Source organism: Gymnodraco acuticeps, unplaced genomic scaffold, assembly GCF_902827175.1.
Source record: "Gymnodraco acuticeps unplaced genomic scaffold, fGymAcu1.1, whole genome shotgun sequence".
In the NCBI taxonomy this organism is placed as follows: domain Eukaryota; kingdom Metazoa; phylum Chordata; class Actinopteri; order Perciformes; family Bathydraconidae; genus Gymnodraco; species Gymnodraco acuticeps.
In genome coordinates this window covers 3113100-3133175 of record NW_022992222.1, presented here as the reverse complement: position 1 = coordinate 3133175, position 20076 = coordinate 3113100, and the positions used below count along the sequence as shown (strand labels likewise).

General features: G+C 41.7%; 1 protein-coding gene across 3 annotated transcripts in view; it reads right to left on the bottom strand.

The window, feature by feature from the left end:
* Positions 1–20076, bottom strand: part of babam2 (BRISC and BRCA1 A complex member 2) — an 88272-nt gene that overhangs the window by 15396 nt on the left and 52800 nt on the right. For all 3 annotated transcript variants that reach the window (XM_034205953.1, XM_034205955.1, XM_034205954.1), the window contains one exon: positions 11630–11739. In XM_034205953.1, coding sequence (XP_034061844.1) covers positions 11630–11739 — 110 coding nt within the window. The remainder of the gene's footprint in view (positions 1–11629; positions 11740–20076) is intronic.

The window sequence follows — 20076 nt, the reverse complement described above, 5'->3', positions numbered from 1 at the left end:
ACTGCAAAACCTTTTGAACAATAATTCATGTAATTCTTAGTATAGTTATTTTTTTTAACTTAAACTATTATTATTATTATTTATTTTATTATTATTATCATTCATATTTTAATTAATTCAATACATTTTAGCATCTACAGTCCTTTATTGTCCAATTATTTGGCCAATTTCTCCAGTTTAAGTGTGTAGCAACTGCATTAAAAAATGTTTGCAAATACATTTGAGACACATACATGGTAAAAAAGGTGCTTTTAAATTGTATTTTTATAATATAAATACACATAACAATGAATCTAAGTTTATATATACATAAAGAAAACAATGTTTCTGAATTGGTGTGGTATCTTTATGAATATGCTGATGCTACCACACTGACAGTGTGATCTTTAAATACTGAGCTTCCTGTGGGTGGGCTCAGAATGGAGACATAATGCCATTTTATTTTCCAAGTGGACCCCTGAAGAGTTGCCTCTTGTGTCTCCACTGGTGACATCGCTCTCAACACTACCCACACACACGGGAGTCATCGAGCACACATGCTGCCTAACACAACCCCTCTGAGCAACGCAACCTACTGTATGACATATTTACAGTAGAAAACACACATGTAAACACACACAGACTCATGCTGTACAGTGACAGGGCTGCCTGTGACTTCATCAACCAAAGAGATTATCCTCCGTGACTCAGGTGGATGGTGACGAGTCTGTTTATTTGTGTGTGGTTTTATGTGTGTTTGTGTGGGAGAGGGTGTGTGTATAACAGTGCAGTGACAGCATGAGAGCAGATAACAGCTCAATTGGAAAGAGGGCAGACATGATCCATTCCCAAAGTGAAAGATAAGGCCAAGAAGAACTGTTTGGAGATTTCAAACAGACTTTCAAAGCAGCAACATTTCCATTTTGATTGCCTTCTTCGTTTCCTAAAGCCTGCAGGCTCCACAGAGTTCCACATATGACTCTGCTTGTTGACTGCTTGGACTAAATAACATTCTATTCTTCCTCAGAGACTGGACAAGTCCCTTAGCAACAGGAGTCAGTAACCTTTCTGTTATCAGGTGACCATCCTGGAGTGCAGACTTATTTTTAGATCCTCTATTCATTATCTATTTTGAATAAAAAAAAGCCCCAGGCTGCAACCATCACACAATCTCACTAGCATCTGATAAGGTTGCCCAATTTCATTCCTTCATTTGCGGTAGTTGATGTATTTGGCAGCAGTTTAGTTACGTTTATTAGTTTATAGTGTCGTGGACAGTCCCCATCGATCAACTGTCACAAAAAACAGTAAATGGGGCAGCTTTTTGCAAACAATCCAGATGATAATGGACACCCTTAAAATCACAGGGTTGGTGCTATTGGCCATGTGAGCTCTACGTGACCCTCTGTTGTTGTTTATCACTGGATGACAAAAGCTTAAAACTGAATAAACTCATGTAATGTATTCAAAAAGTCACCATTCACTGGTGCTTGTTAAGTGGTTTATGTAGTGTTGAGACAGGCCGAGACAGAAAAGTGAATTAAACGCACAATTATTTTTATTTATATAAAATATATTATTTATAATCCTTTATTAGGGGTCTCTCAATAAGAAAATACCTACAGTATACGTTCGCATCTACGTTGATATCAACATTGGTATCAACCTTAGTAACTTTATGCAGTGGTGTGGGAAGACAGTACTCACCACCGTTGCCATCCTTGCAGTCAGTACTTCCTGGTAAAGATTCACTTATTGTTCATTGCTTACAACGTTTTTTTAACCGGAGCCAAATTATTCGTGTGCTGCTTGCTGCTGCAAGGCAGACCACAGACATCACAGAGTTTCTGAGAGTAGATTTGCTTCTTATGTTTTGCTCATCTTTTTAAATGGTAGCCAAATGATCCGTACAGGTCTTTAGCTCTCCAATACAAACTAACAGTGTTAAAAAAACTGTAAAACATTGAATAAAGCAGTTTCACAAAAAAGCAGTAGAAACGTACAAGCAGAGCTTCTACTACCATTTGCTCACCTTGTTTCTCTAACAACTTAACATCAAAACGTTCAGGACGATTAACCAGATGATCCGCATAGGTATTTTACTCTCCAACACCGACAGACCTGGTCAGTGAAACGAGTAAAAACGCGCAAAAAAGCTATCTGGCGGTCATCTTCGAAGCAGCTTGGCATTCGTTTAATCAGCTCGTTTGCCTTCGTCTGATGACTGAAATCCTCACATTTGTCTACAACACATTTTTCAAGGCTTTTATTGTCATTCGTACATAGCTACAGTATAGTTATGTCGATGACAATCTTAGGTCCCAGGCTCCTCCAACAGTGCATCACAATAAAACTGATAAAATAGTGCAAGTAAATACAATAAAATAGAATAGAAGTAGTGCCATAAGAGTCTATATACAAGTGATACATAATTTGTAAGTTGCAAACAGGTGAATGTTATGGATGTTCTTAGTTCAGGTGTTTAATAGTCTTATGGCCGGTGGACCTTTTGAACTTTCATTCAAATGGAAAATCCATCATGAAACTTCCAATCCTGCTATTTTGACTTCAGTGAAGATATTAAGCATAAACACATACTGTATACCAGCCACTGTAGGCCATCTTGTATCCCACAAGATGGCCTACATATTGAGAAGAACTTACTTCCAATGTAAAAGCAACATCACATAACTCACTTAAACAGACCTATAGAAGAATACAATGCCGAAGTGTTCAAGGAGACGAGGATGTGGAGAAAGTGTGCTTTGTGCGGCGGAGACTGAGAGAAGTGTCTGCACTGATATCTTCGACTGTTGAGTGGGTTTCCGGGTTATTGCTGAATTTATTTGATCAGACTGACAATTTCTGACTGTGATAAGACGATCAAAAAAACCTTGAGAAATATTTGATCCAAATGCAAAGAATTTCAAAGGCTACAAAACACCTCAACAGACCGTGGAGAAGGGAGGGACACACACAAACTGTACACCCACACAGGCACATGCACACACACAAACACACACACCAGCAGGCAGGCAGGCACGTACACACACACACGCACAGGCACCTACAGGCAAATGCAGATACACAAACATTAGTGCACTGCAGCCTAAAACTGTCTCTCTGTGTTGATTTTTCTGGGCTACTAAATCTGGTTTGGGGGCAGAGACGGTGCCCACTCGATTCTTTTATGCCATACAGCAGGTTTTTCTGGGGAAGGAGAGATGTATCCAACACATCTCATGGGCACGGTACAATCAGGTAAACGAGAAAGAAAGGGCAAATATAAAGAGCGGTTGCTAAATAGTTAGGACCATTAAAACAAAAACACGTTAAATCTATTCTGAATTGAAAATAAATGTCTGAAAAAGGATGCACGCTGCAAAGACACAATCCCATGAACCACACAAATTGTTCACTATTAAAATGATGACTCAATAAGGCATGCTAATGATCATTTCATTGCTGCAGCGCTAACAACAGATACAAAAAGTGACACACAATTTGAGATATCTTGAACAGAATCAATACAGGTGGCTGAGCAAGGCATATTGTAATTGTCAGACGGCTAAAATAAAGCGAATAAACCTAATCTGATTCTTTCTGTATCCAGCATTTCACTTCATAATAGTGTGTGTGAAGGTTAAAAATGAATTCATTCCACCAGTGATCGTCCTATTACCAGGTTGACGTTAACAAATCCGTTTCTCAAAGATCAGTGTGTGAAATGTTTAGCTTGTGATTTCTCGTCTTAAGCCGACTGACAACATTACTTTACGGTATATCGTATAGGACGATATATCAACAATCAAAATAGTAGCCATTATTTTCCGCCAATGATTCATGGATAAGTCCACTTATCATATAAATACTCCGGTACCACTTTACAATAAGACCACCCTGATAAAGGGTTTACGAATAGTTTGTAATTCATCTATTAATTAGGTTGTGAACACGTTATAAATCATTAATAAGCTTTTATAAGACATGAGATAAACAGGGCAACTGTGACCGGTTGCTTGCCAAATAGTGAGCCCACATGTATCTGTACTGCTAAGCCTTATATTGGCTACCTAGCCTACTTCATCTTCTTCATCAGCCAGCATCCTTGGTATCTGTTGCTCACTGAGTTGATTCTCGCTAAGTAGCCAATATAAGGCTTAGTCATCTTGCCAAATAGTGAGACTGTGTTGATGTATGAAAACTATGTTAGAACTGGTTTATAAATGGTTCTTAAGGATTAATAAAGTGTTTACAACCTAATTCATAACCTAATTATAAACCCTTTATGAATCCTTTATAAGGGTAGTCTTATTGTAAAGTGGTACCAATACTCCTTTACGGCCACAGAAGGCTGGTAAACATTGGAGCAATAAGCAGGAGTGTATATAGAGTTTAAAATATTTTTTTTTTTGTGTCTATATCTACGCCGGGATCCTGAGTCGTGGCTGATCGTGTTGCTGCGGTCCTGTGTCCTGGATCCTCTATCCTGAGTCCTGGACTTCGAGTCGTGGCTGAACCTGTCTCTGCGGTCCTGCCTGACTCTCATCATACTACTTCCCTGAAGGCTTCCACAGGATTGTTGACATCCTTGTGGATTCATCTTCTTATTACAGACACATGCATTTCCTAACATTCGGTCTATATGCTGTAAAATGTATTATCTCTTCGATTTACACACGGCATCTATTGCACGTCTGTCCGTCCTGGGAGAGGGATCCCTCCTCTGTTGCTCTCCCTGAGGTTTCTCCCATTTTTCCCTTTAAACTGTGGGGTTTCTCCGGAAGTTTTTTCTTGTACGATGTGAGGGTCTAAGGACAGAGGGTGTCGTATTGTCATACTGATATTCTGTACAAACTGTGCTGTTGTATTTGTTGTAAAGTGTCCTTATTGCAAAGTATTCTTATTGTATGTACAGCACTTTGGCTAGACCAAAAATCGTTTTAAAAATGTGCTATATAAATAAAACTTGATTTGATTAGAGTGAATGTTGGACATATCTGCCAAAGTTGCAACTTTTTCCTTATATTGTCAACATAGTAACCTAAAATATGTCTTTGTGACAGGCTGCCTCATCCACGATGTCTCACGGAAAGATACCGCAGGTCCTTCCTTTCTGCAGCGGTCAGACTGTAAAATCAACACGGCCCCTGGTAGACCCCCCTCCCCCCACACATAGACTGGAATACCCCCGATGTGCAATAACACTGTCTGTAAATATAAAACCAGACAGTGCAATATAACCTCCTGCAATTTCCTGTTCATTACCATGGTGTACTTATCTGTTATTTAGTTTTTTACTAATTTATTAATAACATGTACATACGTACCTGGCCATTATTATTTTTCTTCACTTTATCTGCTGTCGTAATCATGTAAATTCCCCCCATGCGGGACAAATGAAGGAGTTCTGATTTCTGATAAAAGATATTTATGATATACAAAACCCGCCAAACAAAATGTACTTTTATTATTCAATACACAAGATATAAAGACTGCTTTAATGTGCTGTATGTAACAGTCAGCTCAACTCAAGTGGAAAGCCAACATTCTAAAACTACAGAAAGAATCTATGTTTCATGATGTTGAAACATTCCAGAGGGATGAATATGTTTGATCTAAATCTTCTGGAAACCTCTGCCCAATCCGATAGCTTTTCATATCCTTAATTGGACTTGTCTCCTTGGAAAATAACTCCAAGCCAACAAACTCCCAACACACTTGATACCAGTGACCTTACTACTGCCCTGTCTCATAACTACTCTGTTTTTCTGACATACCAGAATATACTCTTCCTTTTTTTGATCTGACCATAGGATGACCTCCAGTGCAACACTACTTTTTAAAGAAAATAACTGCTCACATTTCTTACATTCTCTAAACGTATAAATCCAAACAGCTAGTTAAATTGAGTAAGAACTTTGAAGGGGAAACAAATCATCAGTGCTACACAGCGTAACACCATGCCTTTCACAGTACATCTTCTTCTAGCCGGCCTGTAAAACATTATATAACAAATGAACGCTGAATCTTAAGCAGGTGAATCTGTAAGCCTACAGAATAACAGTGATATGACTTCTCAAATCAATAATTTATACGGAAATGGAAGCATATACGTAGGTACAGTCGCATCAAATACATGAGCCGGTGCAAGTCAACGCACACTGTACATTATTGGTAAAAATGTGGGTGTCTGTCGGGGCATTTCAACATCTTTTATTTCCCCCTCGCCGCTCTGTAGCGAGAACAGAGAACATTACAGTGATGATCTGTTTGAAGACGAGGGAAGAACAAGTAACAGAGAGCAAGAAAGGGAGAGGAAGAGGGAATAGGAATAGAGGTATAACCGTGTAGCTCAGGGGGCTTACGAGTTTGCGTTCAGAGACGTTAGATCCGAGCCCCTGCTGAAGGAGAGTGAAAGTGAGATATCAAACAACTCAGGAGTGATGAAAGAGAAGAGTAGAGAGGTGGAGGAAAGAGAAAAGGAGAGTGAGGGAAAAGCTCTCTTCTCCCGTGTGTTGTGCTTTTTTTTTGTTGCCGCGCTCGCTGCGTTTCAGTCGAGCGAGGGACGACCTTGCTGGGTAGAGCACAGCTCTTCTCTCTCTTTTAAGTCCCACTCACTCTCTCGTTTCCCTTTGAGGATCAGCCAGAGGGATCAGCAGAGGAGAGAGAGTGATAGAAAAATGGAGAAAGAGATGGAGAGAAAAGAGACAGGCGGAAGACATGCGCTGGGGATGGGTTGGAGAGATAAGACTAAGGAGGCAAGAGTTGAAAACCGGTAAAAAAGTGGATTTAAAAAAAGTGTGATCGACAGGACAGCAGTAACGGATAAAGGAAAGGATGGCAGGATAGAGAAATATGGACAAAATGGATACAGATTCCATAAAGATGGAAAAACAGGAAGAACCCCAGGAGAATTTGACACTGAATTGATATGACAGCATGTACCAACACTGAAATCCAGAGGTGCCACACTTCAAGATGAAATGATAGAGCAGTTGTGTAAAGGAACAGACTTTAACAGATACATGTATTGTGTTTATCACCATGGATATCCCTAGAAAATTATCAAAAAAATAAACATATATATATATGTTAATAATTGAGGGGTGGGATTAGATAAGTGTAAACGTCTTCCCACCCCTTTTCGGATGTGTAATTAGGTAGATCATTTGTTTATATATAATTTGTAAGTCATTCATATTTTTGTTTATCAATTTGACACTGCTTAAGTTTGTATCGTATAATCACTCTCATGTTTCATTTCGTTATTATTATTATTTGTATTATCGTTTTACACAACCACTGCAGTAACATGAACTGAACTTTAAGCATACAAATCTGCTCTTTACGCAGTTACAAGTGAACAAAACCAAGCAAGTCAGCAGTATTCAGGAAAAGGGAGCAAGGGAAGGAAGTATACCGATGGAGTATGAATGCAAAAACCCAAAAGACAGGAAGAAAACGACAGGATGATTGATTAAAAGCTGGAATGACAGAACGATTGCAGACATAAAGAACCTCGGAACATTTTGACACTGAATAGATGTAGTTGATATGACAGCCTGTAACAACACTGAAATCAAAACCAAAGCTGAGACAATTCCTGTAGCTGTCCACAGCTGCTGCATTCACCATTACATCAAATGAGAACTGATTTAAACAATTTCCCACAGTGTTTTGATGTGAATTTTATGCTGGCATTATGTGATATTGTGAACATTTGCTTTAGCTGGGGTTATAATGCTCCACAATGTTGCTGTCTATCAAATGCTGGATAGAAAAACAGAGGAACACTGCAACGAAATGGGCTTTCCTCTTCACTGGAGCTAATGCAGAGAAGACGGGCAGCTACACAAGAAGACCAAAGACTAACAAGGGTCGGAAAGGACACGGACATGCACTAACAGGGTCAAAGATCTGCATACAGCAAAGGGCTGCCTCACACACATCAGTAGGCTAAATTAAGTAGCATCCACGGTGAATACAATACAAAATGCGCTCATGCACAAACTCGCATACACATGCAATCGCTTGTCATCAAACAATGGTAGGAGAAGAAGACGTTCATTTTCGCCCTGGGTCATGAATTAACACACTCCCACACAGCTGACAAAAAGGTGCACAAAAGCACGTAGTGGAGGATATTCATACGCAGCCTTGATATGCATATGTGTACACATCTGGAGACAAAGACACAGCAGGAGAAGAGGGGAGGTAAATGAGGGCTTGGCTCAAAGGCAGCACTGTTTAAGCCTCAGCATTTTGAGTTGTTTCTTAGAGGGTTTGTTTTATAGTCCTTTCTTCCTTTTTCTAACCCCTCTTCGCCGGCAACCACCCCTCTCCATCCCCTGCACCGGAGCTTCCCCACTTCCTGCTCTGCGCTCTGCTTTAGCCTCCTTCTGTCTGTTCTCTTCACGCAACTGGCGGAGGGGGGAGAGCCCCTAACACTGCTGCCTCAGTCTGGTCTGCAACTATGGCGAGGTCAGTCTCACACACACACACACACACACACACACACACACACACACACACACACACACACACACACACACACACACAACACAACACACACACACACACACACACACACACACACACACACACACACACACACACACACACACACACACACACACACACACACACACACACACACACACACACACACACACACACACACCCACACACACACACACACACACACACACACACACACACACACACACACACACACACACACACACACACACACACACACACACACACACACACACACACACACACACACACACTGCTCCGTTATAAAACATGCAGACATATGCAATGAACACACATATCGAAAGCCTGAGGTATTCTGCAATTTTTACCGCCACAACAGCTCTCTTGTTGGAGTGCCTCTTCAACCAAGTGGGTTTTCTGTGCAGGAAGGTGTCCTTTAATACAGCACGTTCCTTGTTTAAACACGGCCAAATGCTAGGATCAAGGATGCTTGGGAAATAAGCCACAGAGACAAAAAATAGGAGATTAAAGAGGCCTAATTCTGCTTGTTGGGCCCTTGCCTATAGGGTGTTACACAGGTTTGTGCTTGTAAATGCTCTGCAAAGACCCTTTTGAACATTAAAGCATGAAAACAAGTCACAGTAGAGGCACAGAATACAAATGTGAACCTGAAAATGAGCCTAATAGGGCCCCTTTAATACTACAGTAAAAACACACATGAAATGTCTGAAATGTCTGTTGTGCTACCCGGAGATGAGTAGAAGCGTGTCTTGTTAATAGACTAATTGATCAAAAGACATATAATACGCAACTGTTTTTTGAATCGATTATTCACACATTTTTAAGAAATCTTGAATGCAAAATTGGCAGTATATGATGTCCTCAAATATGGATTGATATGATATTAAACAGAATATATTTAGGGTTATGGACTTTTCATTTTGTTAACCAAACGAGGAATCCGATCATTTAGAGGTCAACTGCGGATTCACCAATGATGAAGTTACTAAGGACTTTTAGAAGAAGATGATGACCCTGTATTACTCCCAAGGGGACATTCAGTGTTTCACTCTGTTATTGTATACACACAGCACAAATACACACATGCATAGGACCTATACACATGAGGTCTGATTACAGCCTGGTTTATGGAGAGGGGCCAGAGCGAAGAGGCTGCCAGGTGTTCTGGCCCGAGGGAGCAGTTGGGGGTTATTTTCAGTCCTGCTCTTAAAAGGTATTTCTTGTTTAGGTGTGTGTTCACACAAACACAGTACCAAAAGAAAAGGAAGCAGGTGACCTTTGTATTGTGTGGAGTAATTAGGGTATTTTGTTGCAGTTGTTGTTGGATAAGAACCTGTCACTGTTTACATATTTAGAGAGCGCATATGTGTGTGCATGTATCTGCTTTGGCAATTATCCAGGAAAGAGTGAGAGAATATAAATCAAAAAAATATAATTTGCAAACATGGGATGAAAATGGCAGGAGACAGGGTAAGATATTCCAGAGTAATAAAAATAAGTAGAGAAAGGTACAAAACAGAGGAGCCACAGAGGAGCATGGAGACAAGGGTGAAACAGAAACATGGGCAGAAAGGAGGATAAGGAGGAGAGCGAGCGAGAAAGAGTGGTGGTGGTGGAGCAGAGGTCTCTTAACCTTGTGCGACGGGGCGTGTGCTTGTAAATAAACATCAGCACGAGATTATTCCGAGTGCGAAAGCCCAGACCGTGGGGGCCCTGAGGGTCAGAGTGGGCCCATACCTGGCTCACACACACACACACACACACACACACACACACACACACACACACACACACACACACACACACACACACACACACACACACACACACACACACACACACACACACACACACACACACACACACACACACACACACACACACACACACACACACACACACACACACACACACACACCACACACACACACACACACCACACACACACACACACACACACACACACACACACACACACACACACACACACACACACACACACACACGTGCCCAAATGTAAACTGACAAATGCACACACACTAAATCTAGCAAGACAAAACATGGATTCGAACAAAGAGAATACACAAACTGAAGTACCCACTCACACAGTGCCCACAGACTCACACACACATACACACACACACACACACACACACACACGGTACTGTTAACACCCCAGATGTCTGCAGACATCCAGTCATCCCCTAGCTCAGACAAAGTGTGTCATCCATCTCATTTTTTGTTCTTCCCTTGTTGTTTTTGAGGAAACGACCGATGAGTCCAGACACTGGGATGTAGGACTTTTTTTAACAATGACATAATATGTTGCTAGATTTACAGCACACTCACACACATCCATCAGCTACATCTCACATCTTCTAATTGGAAGCGAGTGAGCCCACATCACCTTTGGCTGCCCTTCGTCCCTCCCTGAGATTCTAAAGATGTCTTGTCTTTTTTTAGTGATGGCAAAAAACTTGGAGACTTTTTCATTCTTGCCGAATACTTCAGGAACGTGCATAATGTAAGAAAATGTATCATCGAAGGTTAAAGGCAGACACAGGTGGCCTTAATTCCTCGAAAAAGACAACTGTATCAAAGTATGTGAATGTTGAAATAATGGCCTTTAAATATGTATTGTAAAATTCCATACCTTTTGAAAGACCATACATGTGTCAACATTGACCATTGCAGTACTTCCCCCATATGATCTACTAACTACTACTTATATGGGACTAGACATAAGATAGCTTAATGTGCACTGTCCCTGTTAAATAAGCTAAATAAAAACCACAAAATGAAAAATGTAAATGATGTCCAATTTCATGGAAAAGAGACACAGTACAGAACATCACAAAATAAAGGTCATATGAGATGACAATGGTAAAACAACCCATGCATTCATAAACCTCGCTTTTAATGTTAATTTGAGAGAAAGAAAGTCTCAGTTTACATGACGTTCATTTTATCCTTAAGGTTTTTCGGGCCCCGTATTTGATAAACGTTGCTGTCCTTCTATTGTGGTGTCACAGATGGCATACACGAAACACCGTCCCAATGTAAACATTCAATGATTTAACTACAAAAAGGAACAATTAAAAGGTATATATTGATGCGGGTTGCTTACTGTTCGATGCTGGGGGAAAGGTAGAGTTTAGGGAAGACTTGTGTAGCCTCAGCATCCTCGAAGCTCACTGAGAGAAGGGCCACATCCTCTCCAGGGTCCAACGCTGTGTCCTGAGAAAGAGAAAGCAAACGTTGGTAAGGTTATTTAACAAAAGCAATATCGCTGGGAATAACTTCTTTGGACTGTCGGAGTTAAGGGCGGGGTAAGAATCAAATGAACACGTTTTAGGGTTGTCGACACATTTAAAGGAAATCCGCATAGAAAGCAAAGGAAGAATTTCTGATGTTCGTCGCTATCCCCTCTCACGGAACACATGACACTGTTCTTATATTAAATGTATCAATCCACACTGACTCCAATTAGGCCCCAAGGGTTTGTTTGCCACTCAAAATATTTTTATTTTCCTTCTGTGTGATTTGGTAAGGCATAATCTCAACAGACAGATGTTTAAATCACACCACCCTTACTCTTACTGTCTGTAATACTGAATTAAGGCCCCCTTATGAATTTGGGTTCACCAGCGCTCTCTAAGTTGAGCAGAATCAATCAGTGAATGAATAAATAAAGCAATGATGAATCATTTGTTGGATCCTGAATGAAAACTAATGTATCTTCACAGTTTTGTTATAGGTCTGTGGAAGACAGTTTATCAACCTTAGCTCCTCCTGACAGACAGCTGGTTGGACAAACAAAGGTCAGAGTCGTAGTGGATTGAATGGACAGAATGCTTCAGTCTTGTACTGCTCACATCTTGATTTGACGTAGGTTACAAGAATAGGCAAAAGTGTACCTGTTCGTAATGCCACACGTAAAAGGGAGGGGCAAAGAAAAGGCCTGGCATCACAGAAAAGGGTATTCCAGAAAAATTGTTCAAATGGGGATAATAGTGTTTGGACAGTATCTCTTTGGGCATTCATAGAGTTGGCACTCATTGTAATTTTCTCAAATTTCACATCTGGCTAAAGGCTGTAAGAACGGCATTCAGTTGTCAACTCTTGATAGCAACAAAATGAGTAGAAGTGGAGCACCGATTTCCACCAATGATGATGCGGGAGGACTTTAGTGAAGAACATTGTTTGAAGGATACCGATTCCTTTTCCTATGTCCGTTGGTTCCATGTTTCAAGGTAGTCACTTATCCATAGAATTACCCATCATCTTCCGTTTGCATCTTTTGCCCTAGCAGGTGGAGAATCAATCTAAGACACGATTCAAAACCGAACGTTGGGATCATACACTACTGTGTGTGTACAACAAGTGTGCAAGCCCTTCAAATGTTGAAAGAGATAGAGAGGCTAGGGGAAAGACACCAGAAGAAACATCTGTTTTGTTTCATGCCACATTAGCTTCAACAGCTGCACTATGAGGCTGAGCTGATGACTGGGAGCACCAATCAAATCATGTGTGAGATGGATGCGGAGGCCACCCGGAGCTGCTCACTACAAACCTCATCTGTCTCTCCAAGGTTCTAATTTCTCATTTCGTGATGTTTTTCCTAGAGCATGGCTACTTCTCCGGCACTGTCATTACTGCAATTCCACATCAAGTACCATTCTGGGCCGTGTCACCCGACAGAGGCTCGGCGTTCTTAATCAGATGTCTTACAGATGGTTTGAACTCATCCATTTGTTATAATCGCTCCCTGCCTTGGTGAGAGGAAATCTAACCACCACACATGATGGACGGAGGCAACCGGTTTGCAGCAGAGGCAGCCTCAGACGTGGCAAGGCTTATTAGCTAATTACACACACTCTGCAGATCAGGAAACCAAACTGACCCATGGTTTGAGAAAAACACGGCTGAGTGGGCGGAAAGAGAAATTCCTTCACTGAACATTCTCTCAGTGGAGTGGATATGATGGATATAATTTTCCTGCATGTAATCGAGTGATTTGTTTTTAATTTAAGAAATAAACAACCAAACATGGAATACCACTATAAGGTTAATTAAAAACAGTTCAGTACATTTATAGCACATGCTTAAGCTATCGGACGATCACGCAGTCTGCCTTGTCGTGGCGGATACATTAGTGCGTAAAGACATGAAGATGAGAAGGGAGGCGATGAAAGACAGCGGGGTGTGTGGCATCCAAAAGTGTTGCCTGATGGAATCAGCTCACATCAATAAAGTGTGCATCAGTAAACAAGAACTGCTCTCTGTCTCACAGCAGCGCTCGCAGGCTTGTGCCGCTGACGATATGGGACAGATAGGAACAGGCGTGGGGCCGGGGTGGGCGTGGGGTTTGGGGAATAGATTGTTTTGCTCCAGTTTGTAGCTGTCAAGTCCCGTTCTCATCTCTAAAGGTGATTTAATGGATGCTTCTTTTGGACTGGGTAAGAGTAAACAGACGGATGAGAAGCAACAGGAAGGTGAGAGGGCCAGAAGAAGAACACGGGACAGCTCTGTGCCGGCTGGACTGGGTCTCACTGAGGGCGCTGCAGAAGGGAGAGCCTTTTTGAGGAATGATTCAGACTCCTTTTGTCCCAGCTGTGGACAGCAGAGAGCTGTCACAAGTCATGTTGCATCAGTGAAACAAAGAAACTAAAACTAAAAGGCAGAACCTTTAACTTTTAGCTGTTGCCATTCTAAATTCATGTGCTGAAACGATGTAGAGAATGTTTTTATTATTCTGGCCTTGTATAACTATAAACCACCACATGTATTTCAAACTTTGAAGGAGGGGTTAGGGAAAAGTAACATAATGATATCGACCATCTATAATGTTCTCCCAAGTTTACTATCTTAATTTCATATTTTAACATATGAAAATAACGTAATTAGCACCAAACACAAAGTACAGTCGAGCAGATGTCTCAATGTATTATTCTATATGACTATAATCTATTGACCTTGTGAATGCTCAGAGGGAAACGTCACCAAGGTTGTTATAATTCATCCTGAGGGGGAAATTAATGTAATAGATAGACACATGTGACAAGGCAATGCAGCTTTTATAACTTCATTTTAAAATATTGTAGCTTTTAATGACTACTAAGAGCAAAACAAATCTTTGTGTCTCTGAAGCTGTTTAACTGCCAGGGGTGGCCTTGCAGTGCGGTTGTAAATTAGAGGCATTTTAAAACATCTCTCATGACTCTCTTCTCCCAAAACTTTGCAAATCCATACAGGAAGCTGTGAATAGATAGCCTAATGAGAACAGAAGCTGACCTTTGAACCTGCCTGCATTGAAACCATTACTTAAATTGAAACGGAAGAGCTCTGTGAAGAAATAAAAGCCCCCAAATGGTCATTAATGTTTCTGTGCACACATACACACATCTTAAGCCCTTTTAACCAAATACACTTGAGGGCAACTGCTGCTTGCTTATGTAAAGAGTTAGTCGAGTAGGGACATTACAAAAAGCCTTTCCTCCGCAGGCCACAGGCAGGACCCTTAATGAAGAGACTTCTTCTTTGGTAAGTAATGAGCACTGAAATGGCCCGGGTTAGAGGAGTGCAAGACAAGGGGGGGTCCTGAAGGGTTGGCGGTTCAACGTCAAAGCAGTATTTACTACACGCCTCTGGGGGATAAGTGACTCAAATGCTCAAGGACTGTATTTCAGAAAGCGGGTTTAGAGTGCGCGAGCGTGTGGACATCAAGGTTAGAGGGTGCCTCGGAGTCAAAGCCTTTCACGTGGCCACCACCCCACGTCTTCTGTCCGCCTTACTCTTTCAGACACATGAACACGCACATACATACACACACGCACAGACTCCTTTTCCTTGGGTCCTGATGCCCCGGCCTCTAGCATCTCCTCTGTGTTGCATGTGACAGGTTGGAGATGTGACAGCTGTCCTTATGCCAGACCAAGACTGGCCAAAGTCACAACACACACAAACACACACAAACACACTCATCCGCGAACACTACACAGGGGCTCTACTGCAGGGCTCGTACGGAGGAGGTAAGGGCACTTTGTCCGCCTTCTTCGCCCAACTTTAAATGTCATGCCCAACGTAATGGGGCGATTGATTGACAGCATGGTTGTTGTGCAAGGACATGTCCAGCTTCTAGGCGAGCAGCTTTGAGTGCCCCTGTACATGTGCTGGACACACAATGAGTACAAGGCAGCTGCTGGAAGTCAGGTAAGACATTTTTAAGAACTCTGGAACATGGGTTAGGGCAGTGGTTCTCAAACATTTTCTGTCTTCCCCACTTTGAACAGGTGGGCCTTTTCAAACCCCACCTGTTCCTCATCGCTCCAATAAAATGGAGTTCTATAACAGGGGTCTCCAACCTTTTTTAGGATGAGAGCTACTTTCAAAAAATAAAACAAGTCGTGAGCTACTTTTACTCCTCTTTTTCTTTGTGTTTTGCAGTGTATATATTTAGCACATTTGAACATTGTTATATGCTTACCTTTAACCTTTGTGGTCTGTTTGGGTCTGTGGGACCCGTTTTCAGTGTTTACTAAAAGAAAATGTATGCAATTTAATTATTTGAACCTGCTTTATTTGGGGGTGGACCTCACATCCTCTAGAAGGGTCCGGGGGCATGCACCCCCGGGAAGAGTTTTTTTTTTAAATGTTGAAGTTAAATGCATCAATCTGGTGCACTTTGAGCACAACATGAATTTATGGATACAGCTCTCAACACTCAGATGAAAGGGAGCTGTATACTTTTCAATAATCCAAACATCTTTAGAATATTATCACAACAAATAACAAATCATTTAAACTTGTTTATTCTTATCTTATGCTACTAGCATTCTTTCTTTTTATTTATGCATATTTTACTAACCACTCCCCTTTTAAACTGTTTTTTTTTTTTACTGTCTTATAGTACACATTGGAATGATTTCTTACTTTATTTTTTACAACTAGGCTATATTAAATAAATAAAGGTGTGCTCTCTCTAGCTCTCTCTCTCTCTCGCTCACAGAGACTGTGTGCCCCTCCGTGGCGATGACGGCTTGCGTTAAAAAAAATAAAAATAAACATAGGCCTATTTGTAAATTGGGGGGACACAAACGGGATTTCGAAAAGTGTGACGGTTAAATTAAGTGGTGAGGTGCCGCTCCACATTGCTTTTATTCCCGACTGCAACGCTGTTGTGTGTGTGTGTGTGAGAGCGTTTCACATGTGTGTATGAGAGATTTTTACATATGTCTGTAAATTATTTTGGTTTCAGTTGTGTGTGTGTGAGCAGGCTCGGAATGGCCATCGGGAGATTCGGGACTGTTCCCAGTCTGGCATAGGTGGGGCGTCGACTTTCACAGCGCCGCTGCGCCAGTACCACATCCGCCGCCGCCACCCGCCGTTGCGAGGCACCGGCGGCTCCGGTGCAGTGGCGCTGTGAAAGTCCACCGCCGTTGCGAGTCTCCGGCTGTAACAGTCCACTACCGCCCGCGAGGACCCAGGTTCGATTCCGGCCTGAGGTCCAAAACATTTATAAAAAAAAAAAAAAAAATCTCCCATTCATCGCGTCCATTCGCGACCCACCTATCACATCTCTGCGCCCCACCAGTGGGGCGCGCCCCACACTTTGAGAAACGCTGGATAAGGGTCACTTGATGATCAAGGCTAACTCAGGGTGTTTTCTAATCTGACCTGTTTGGTTCTGTTAAAATAAATCCTTGTTCCTTGGTTAATAAAGTTAACTTGGGCTGGTGTGAAAGCTGTCAATTTAATGTTGATACAGACCAAAAATCCGGAGATGGACTGCTTGAACATGTGAGTCTGACCGACTACAAGTGGATCCTAGTGTGGGTTATTGCGGTATGAAAGCAAACTGATCAACCACAGTAATATCAAGAGTAGGTATATGATTTATTCTAAATGTCATAAGTTACAGTTCGAATGTATATCCATCTGTTGATTGTGAGCTGTTCATGAAGCCATTTGTATAACTTTTTTGGTGGAAAAAAAGTCAGATGGGTTCATTTTCCCTGATAATGAAGAGGTAAAAGCAGTTCAAACAATGACCCGTTGTTCGTCCGTACTACTTGGTGAGCTATTGCAGTCCATTAAGCCCATCAAATAGTGTGTGCCAGTAAGGCTGAATTCACAACAAATCAGGCGCCAGTCCTGTTGTTTGTTTAAGTAGGAGAAGTATTTTTGGGGGATGCAGGAATAAACCCTGATGCCCTGTGGCTAAAAGTTGACAGACATCACGCTGCAATGGCCTATCAGGTAACCTGCGATCCAGAGCTGTATAATGCTGTCATGAGGGAGTAAAACGACAATGATAGTTCTGCAGGTGCCTGGGTGTACAGTAAATGTACCATTAATTAAGTGACACTCCCACACCGCCACACAACCTTACGTTTAACACTGCATCACCTGATTTGGGTTGAGTGCAGCTTAACTTCAAGGCATTACTTTACAATATGCCTTTTCATCCTGTCTCTACCTGTTTGTAACTCATCATAACACACAGTCAATTTGCAGTCTAATTATATTATTAAGCCCTATAATCTCTGATTTCTTGGGAGAATTTGTGAAACCATTTATTCACATGAGAAGAAAAGAACAAGAACCTTAATGTCGTTTCTGGAAGTGTGTGAATGATCAAATATCATCTATCAAATCATAAGTTTTAACTAAAGAGGTTCTAGGAATCTTATTTTGTAAACTTGGCAGGACATTTCTTCCAAAAATAACGTCAAAACCGTTGGCCACACCAAAAGCACTGACCAGTATGACATGTTAATAAACAACTTGGAGTCCTACAACATAATATAGTGAATGGATTTCAGACATACTGTGTTTGTGCCAGCCTTTTCATAAGTTTGACGGAGACTTACGACATCCACCCCGAGGGCGGGAAAGCAACGGGTCAAGGTGGCAGCTGCCAAAATGTCTCATTGCATGACATGAAATGTTCTGATTGAGAAAGAGAGTTGAGGATATTGTTCCTAATGATGTGCTACTGCTGCTGCTTGTGGGGAGGGGATGAGCAGAGATGTAGTGTACCCCAGGGGCCATGATGATCCCGCTCCCTCCACCTCAAAATACTGAATATGCAAACGCAAGCACAAGTCACCACAACCCAATTGGCACGCATGTCCAAGAGGCCCGATGTCCTCTTCTGAAATATCTGACCAACAAAATCTCAGCCCATGCTTAAACTGATCTAAGACAGCCATGGTGGATTATTAAGCAGGATTTTTTGTTTCACAACATAGGACAACAGTGGAGAGATTAGAGAGCACGTGATGTTTCACCTGAACCCAAGCTGGTAGAACACTGCCAACACCTAAACACTGCCCTTTTGCCGCAGTCACAAAAGCTTTGTATATAGGGTGTGTTTGGAAACTGAAGAAAAAGAACAAACTTCTGTTCGTGCAAGTCAAGATTGAGGGGTGTGGCAACAAAGGCAAATATATCCAGAATGTTCCCAAGTTAATTGGCGAGTGAATGTGGCCTACTGCATTTAGTTTGAAACACACAGAGTGAAACTTATTTCTATCAAAATCTTATAGGCTGTAGGCATTGGAGTGATACCAATTCATAGTTATCTTGTAAATACAGTATAGCTTTGAAATGGAAACATGTTTATTTTCCCTTTGCATTTTCCTGTCTCAAGTACACGTAAATAAAACCATTTCAATTTGAAACAAAAGGAAGGTTGACAAGGGCGTTCTAATGCCCCGGCCACACGAGGACGAAAACGGCTAAACGCAAACGCAATCGCAAAAAAGCTACCGTCCACACGCAATAGTCATCCGGATAGTGTCTGTCCACACGAGACCGCTCCGTTTAGCTCCAACCGCTGGAGAAGCTGCAGTACATATGCAGGAGCCTGTACGTGGAGCTGTAACTTCCTCCACAAAAGCAGCGAAGAAGCATGGTTGTCATGGTTGCCCTTCTGTTTATTCTCCGCGGTGGGGGCCGAGGGAACCGGGCAGAGTTTTTCGCCAGTCAACGTGTATTAAAGTTTAAACCTTCCGACAAAATTATAAAAGTGCCGGTCAAAGGTCTTCTTTGTTATTTATTGAGCTTTAAAACAAATGAATAACGACTCTATATAATATAATAATAAAATACACGGAGCCTCTCTTTTTCCTCCCTCTCTTCTGACAGTGTCAGTGTCTGTTTCATGCAGCAGCTGATCCAGTAATGAGTGACCCGGCCGACAGTAAAAATAAACATATTTATAACTAGTTTAGGTAGTTTGAGAGGTGTCTCCGTCCTGTCAGATTAGACTTCACTCGCGTTTATGTCCATATCGAGAGAAAGATAAATAATCTGAATTCAGTGTGCAGTTTACTTTGACGCGGGGGTGAGCAGCAGAGGTGGGGAGAGGCGGGGCTATTGCCTCATCATTATCAGAAAATGATCGTATAGGGCGTACACACGGAGCCGTTGGACCCCCCAGAGCGTTGCGTATGCCGTTCTATCCACCTTGGGACCCGTTATCGTTTCCGCAGTCGTTTAGTGCCGTATTCGATCGTCCTTGTGTGGCCGAACGGTCTATATGACACTAAACAGTAACGCAAATGGCCG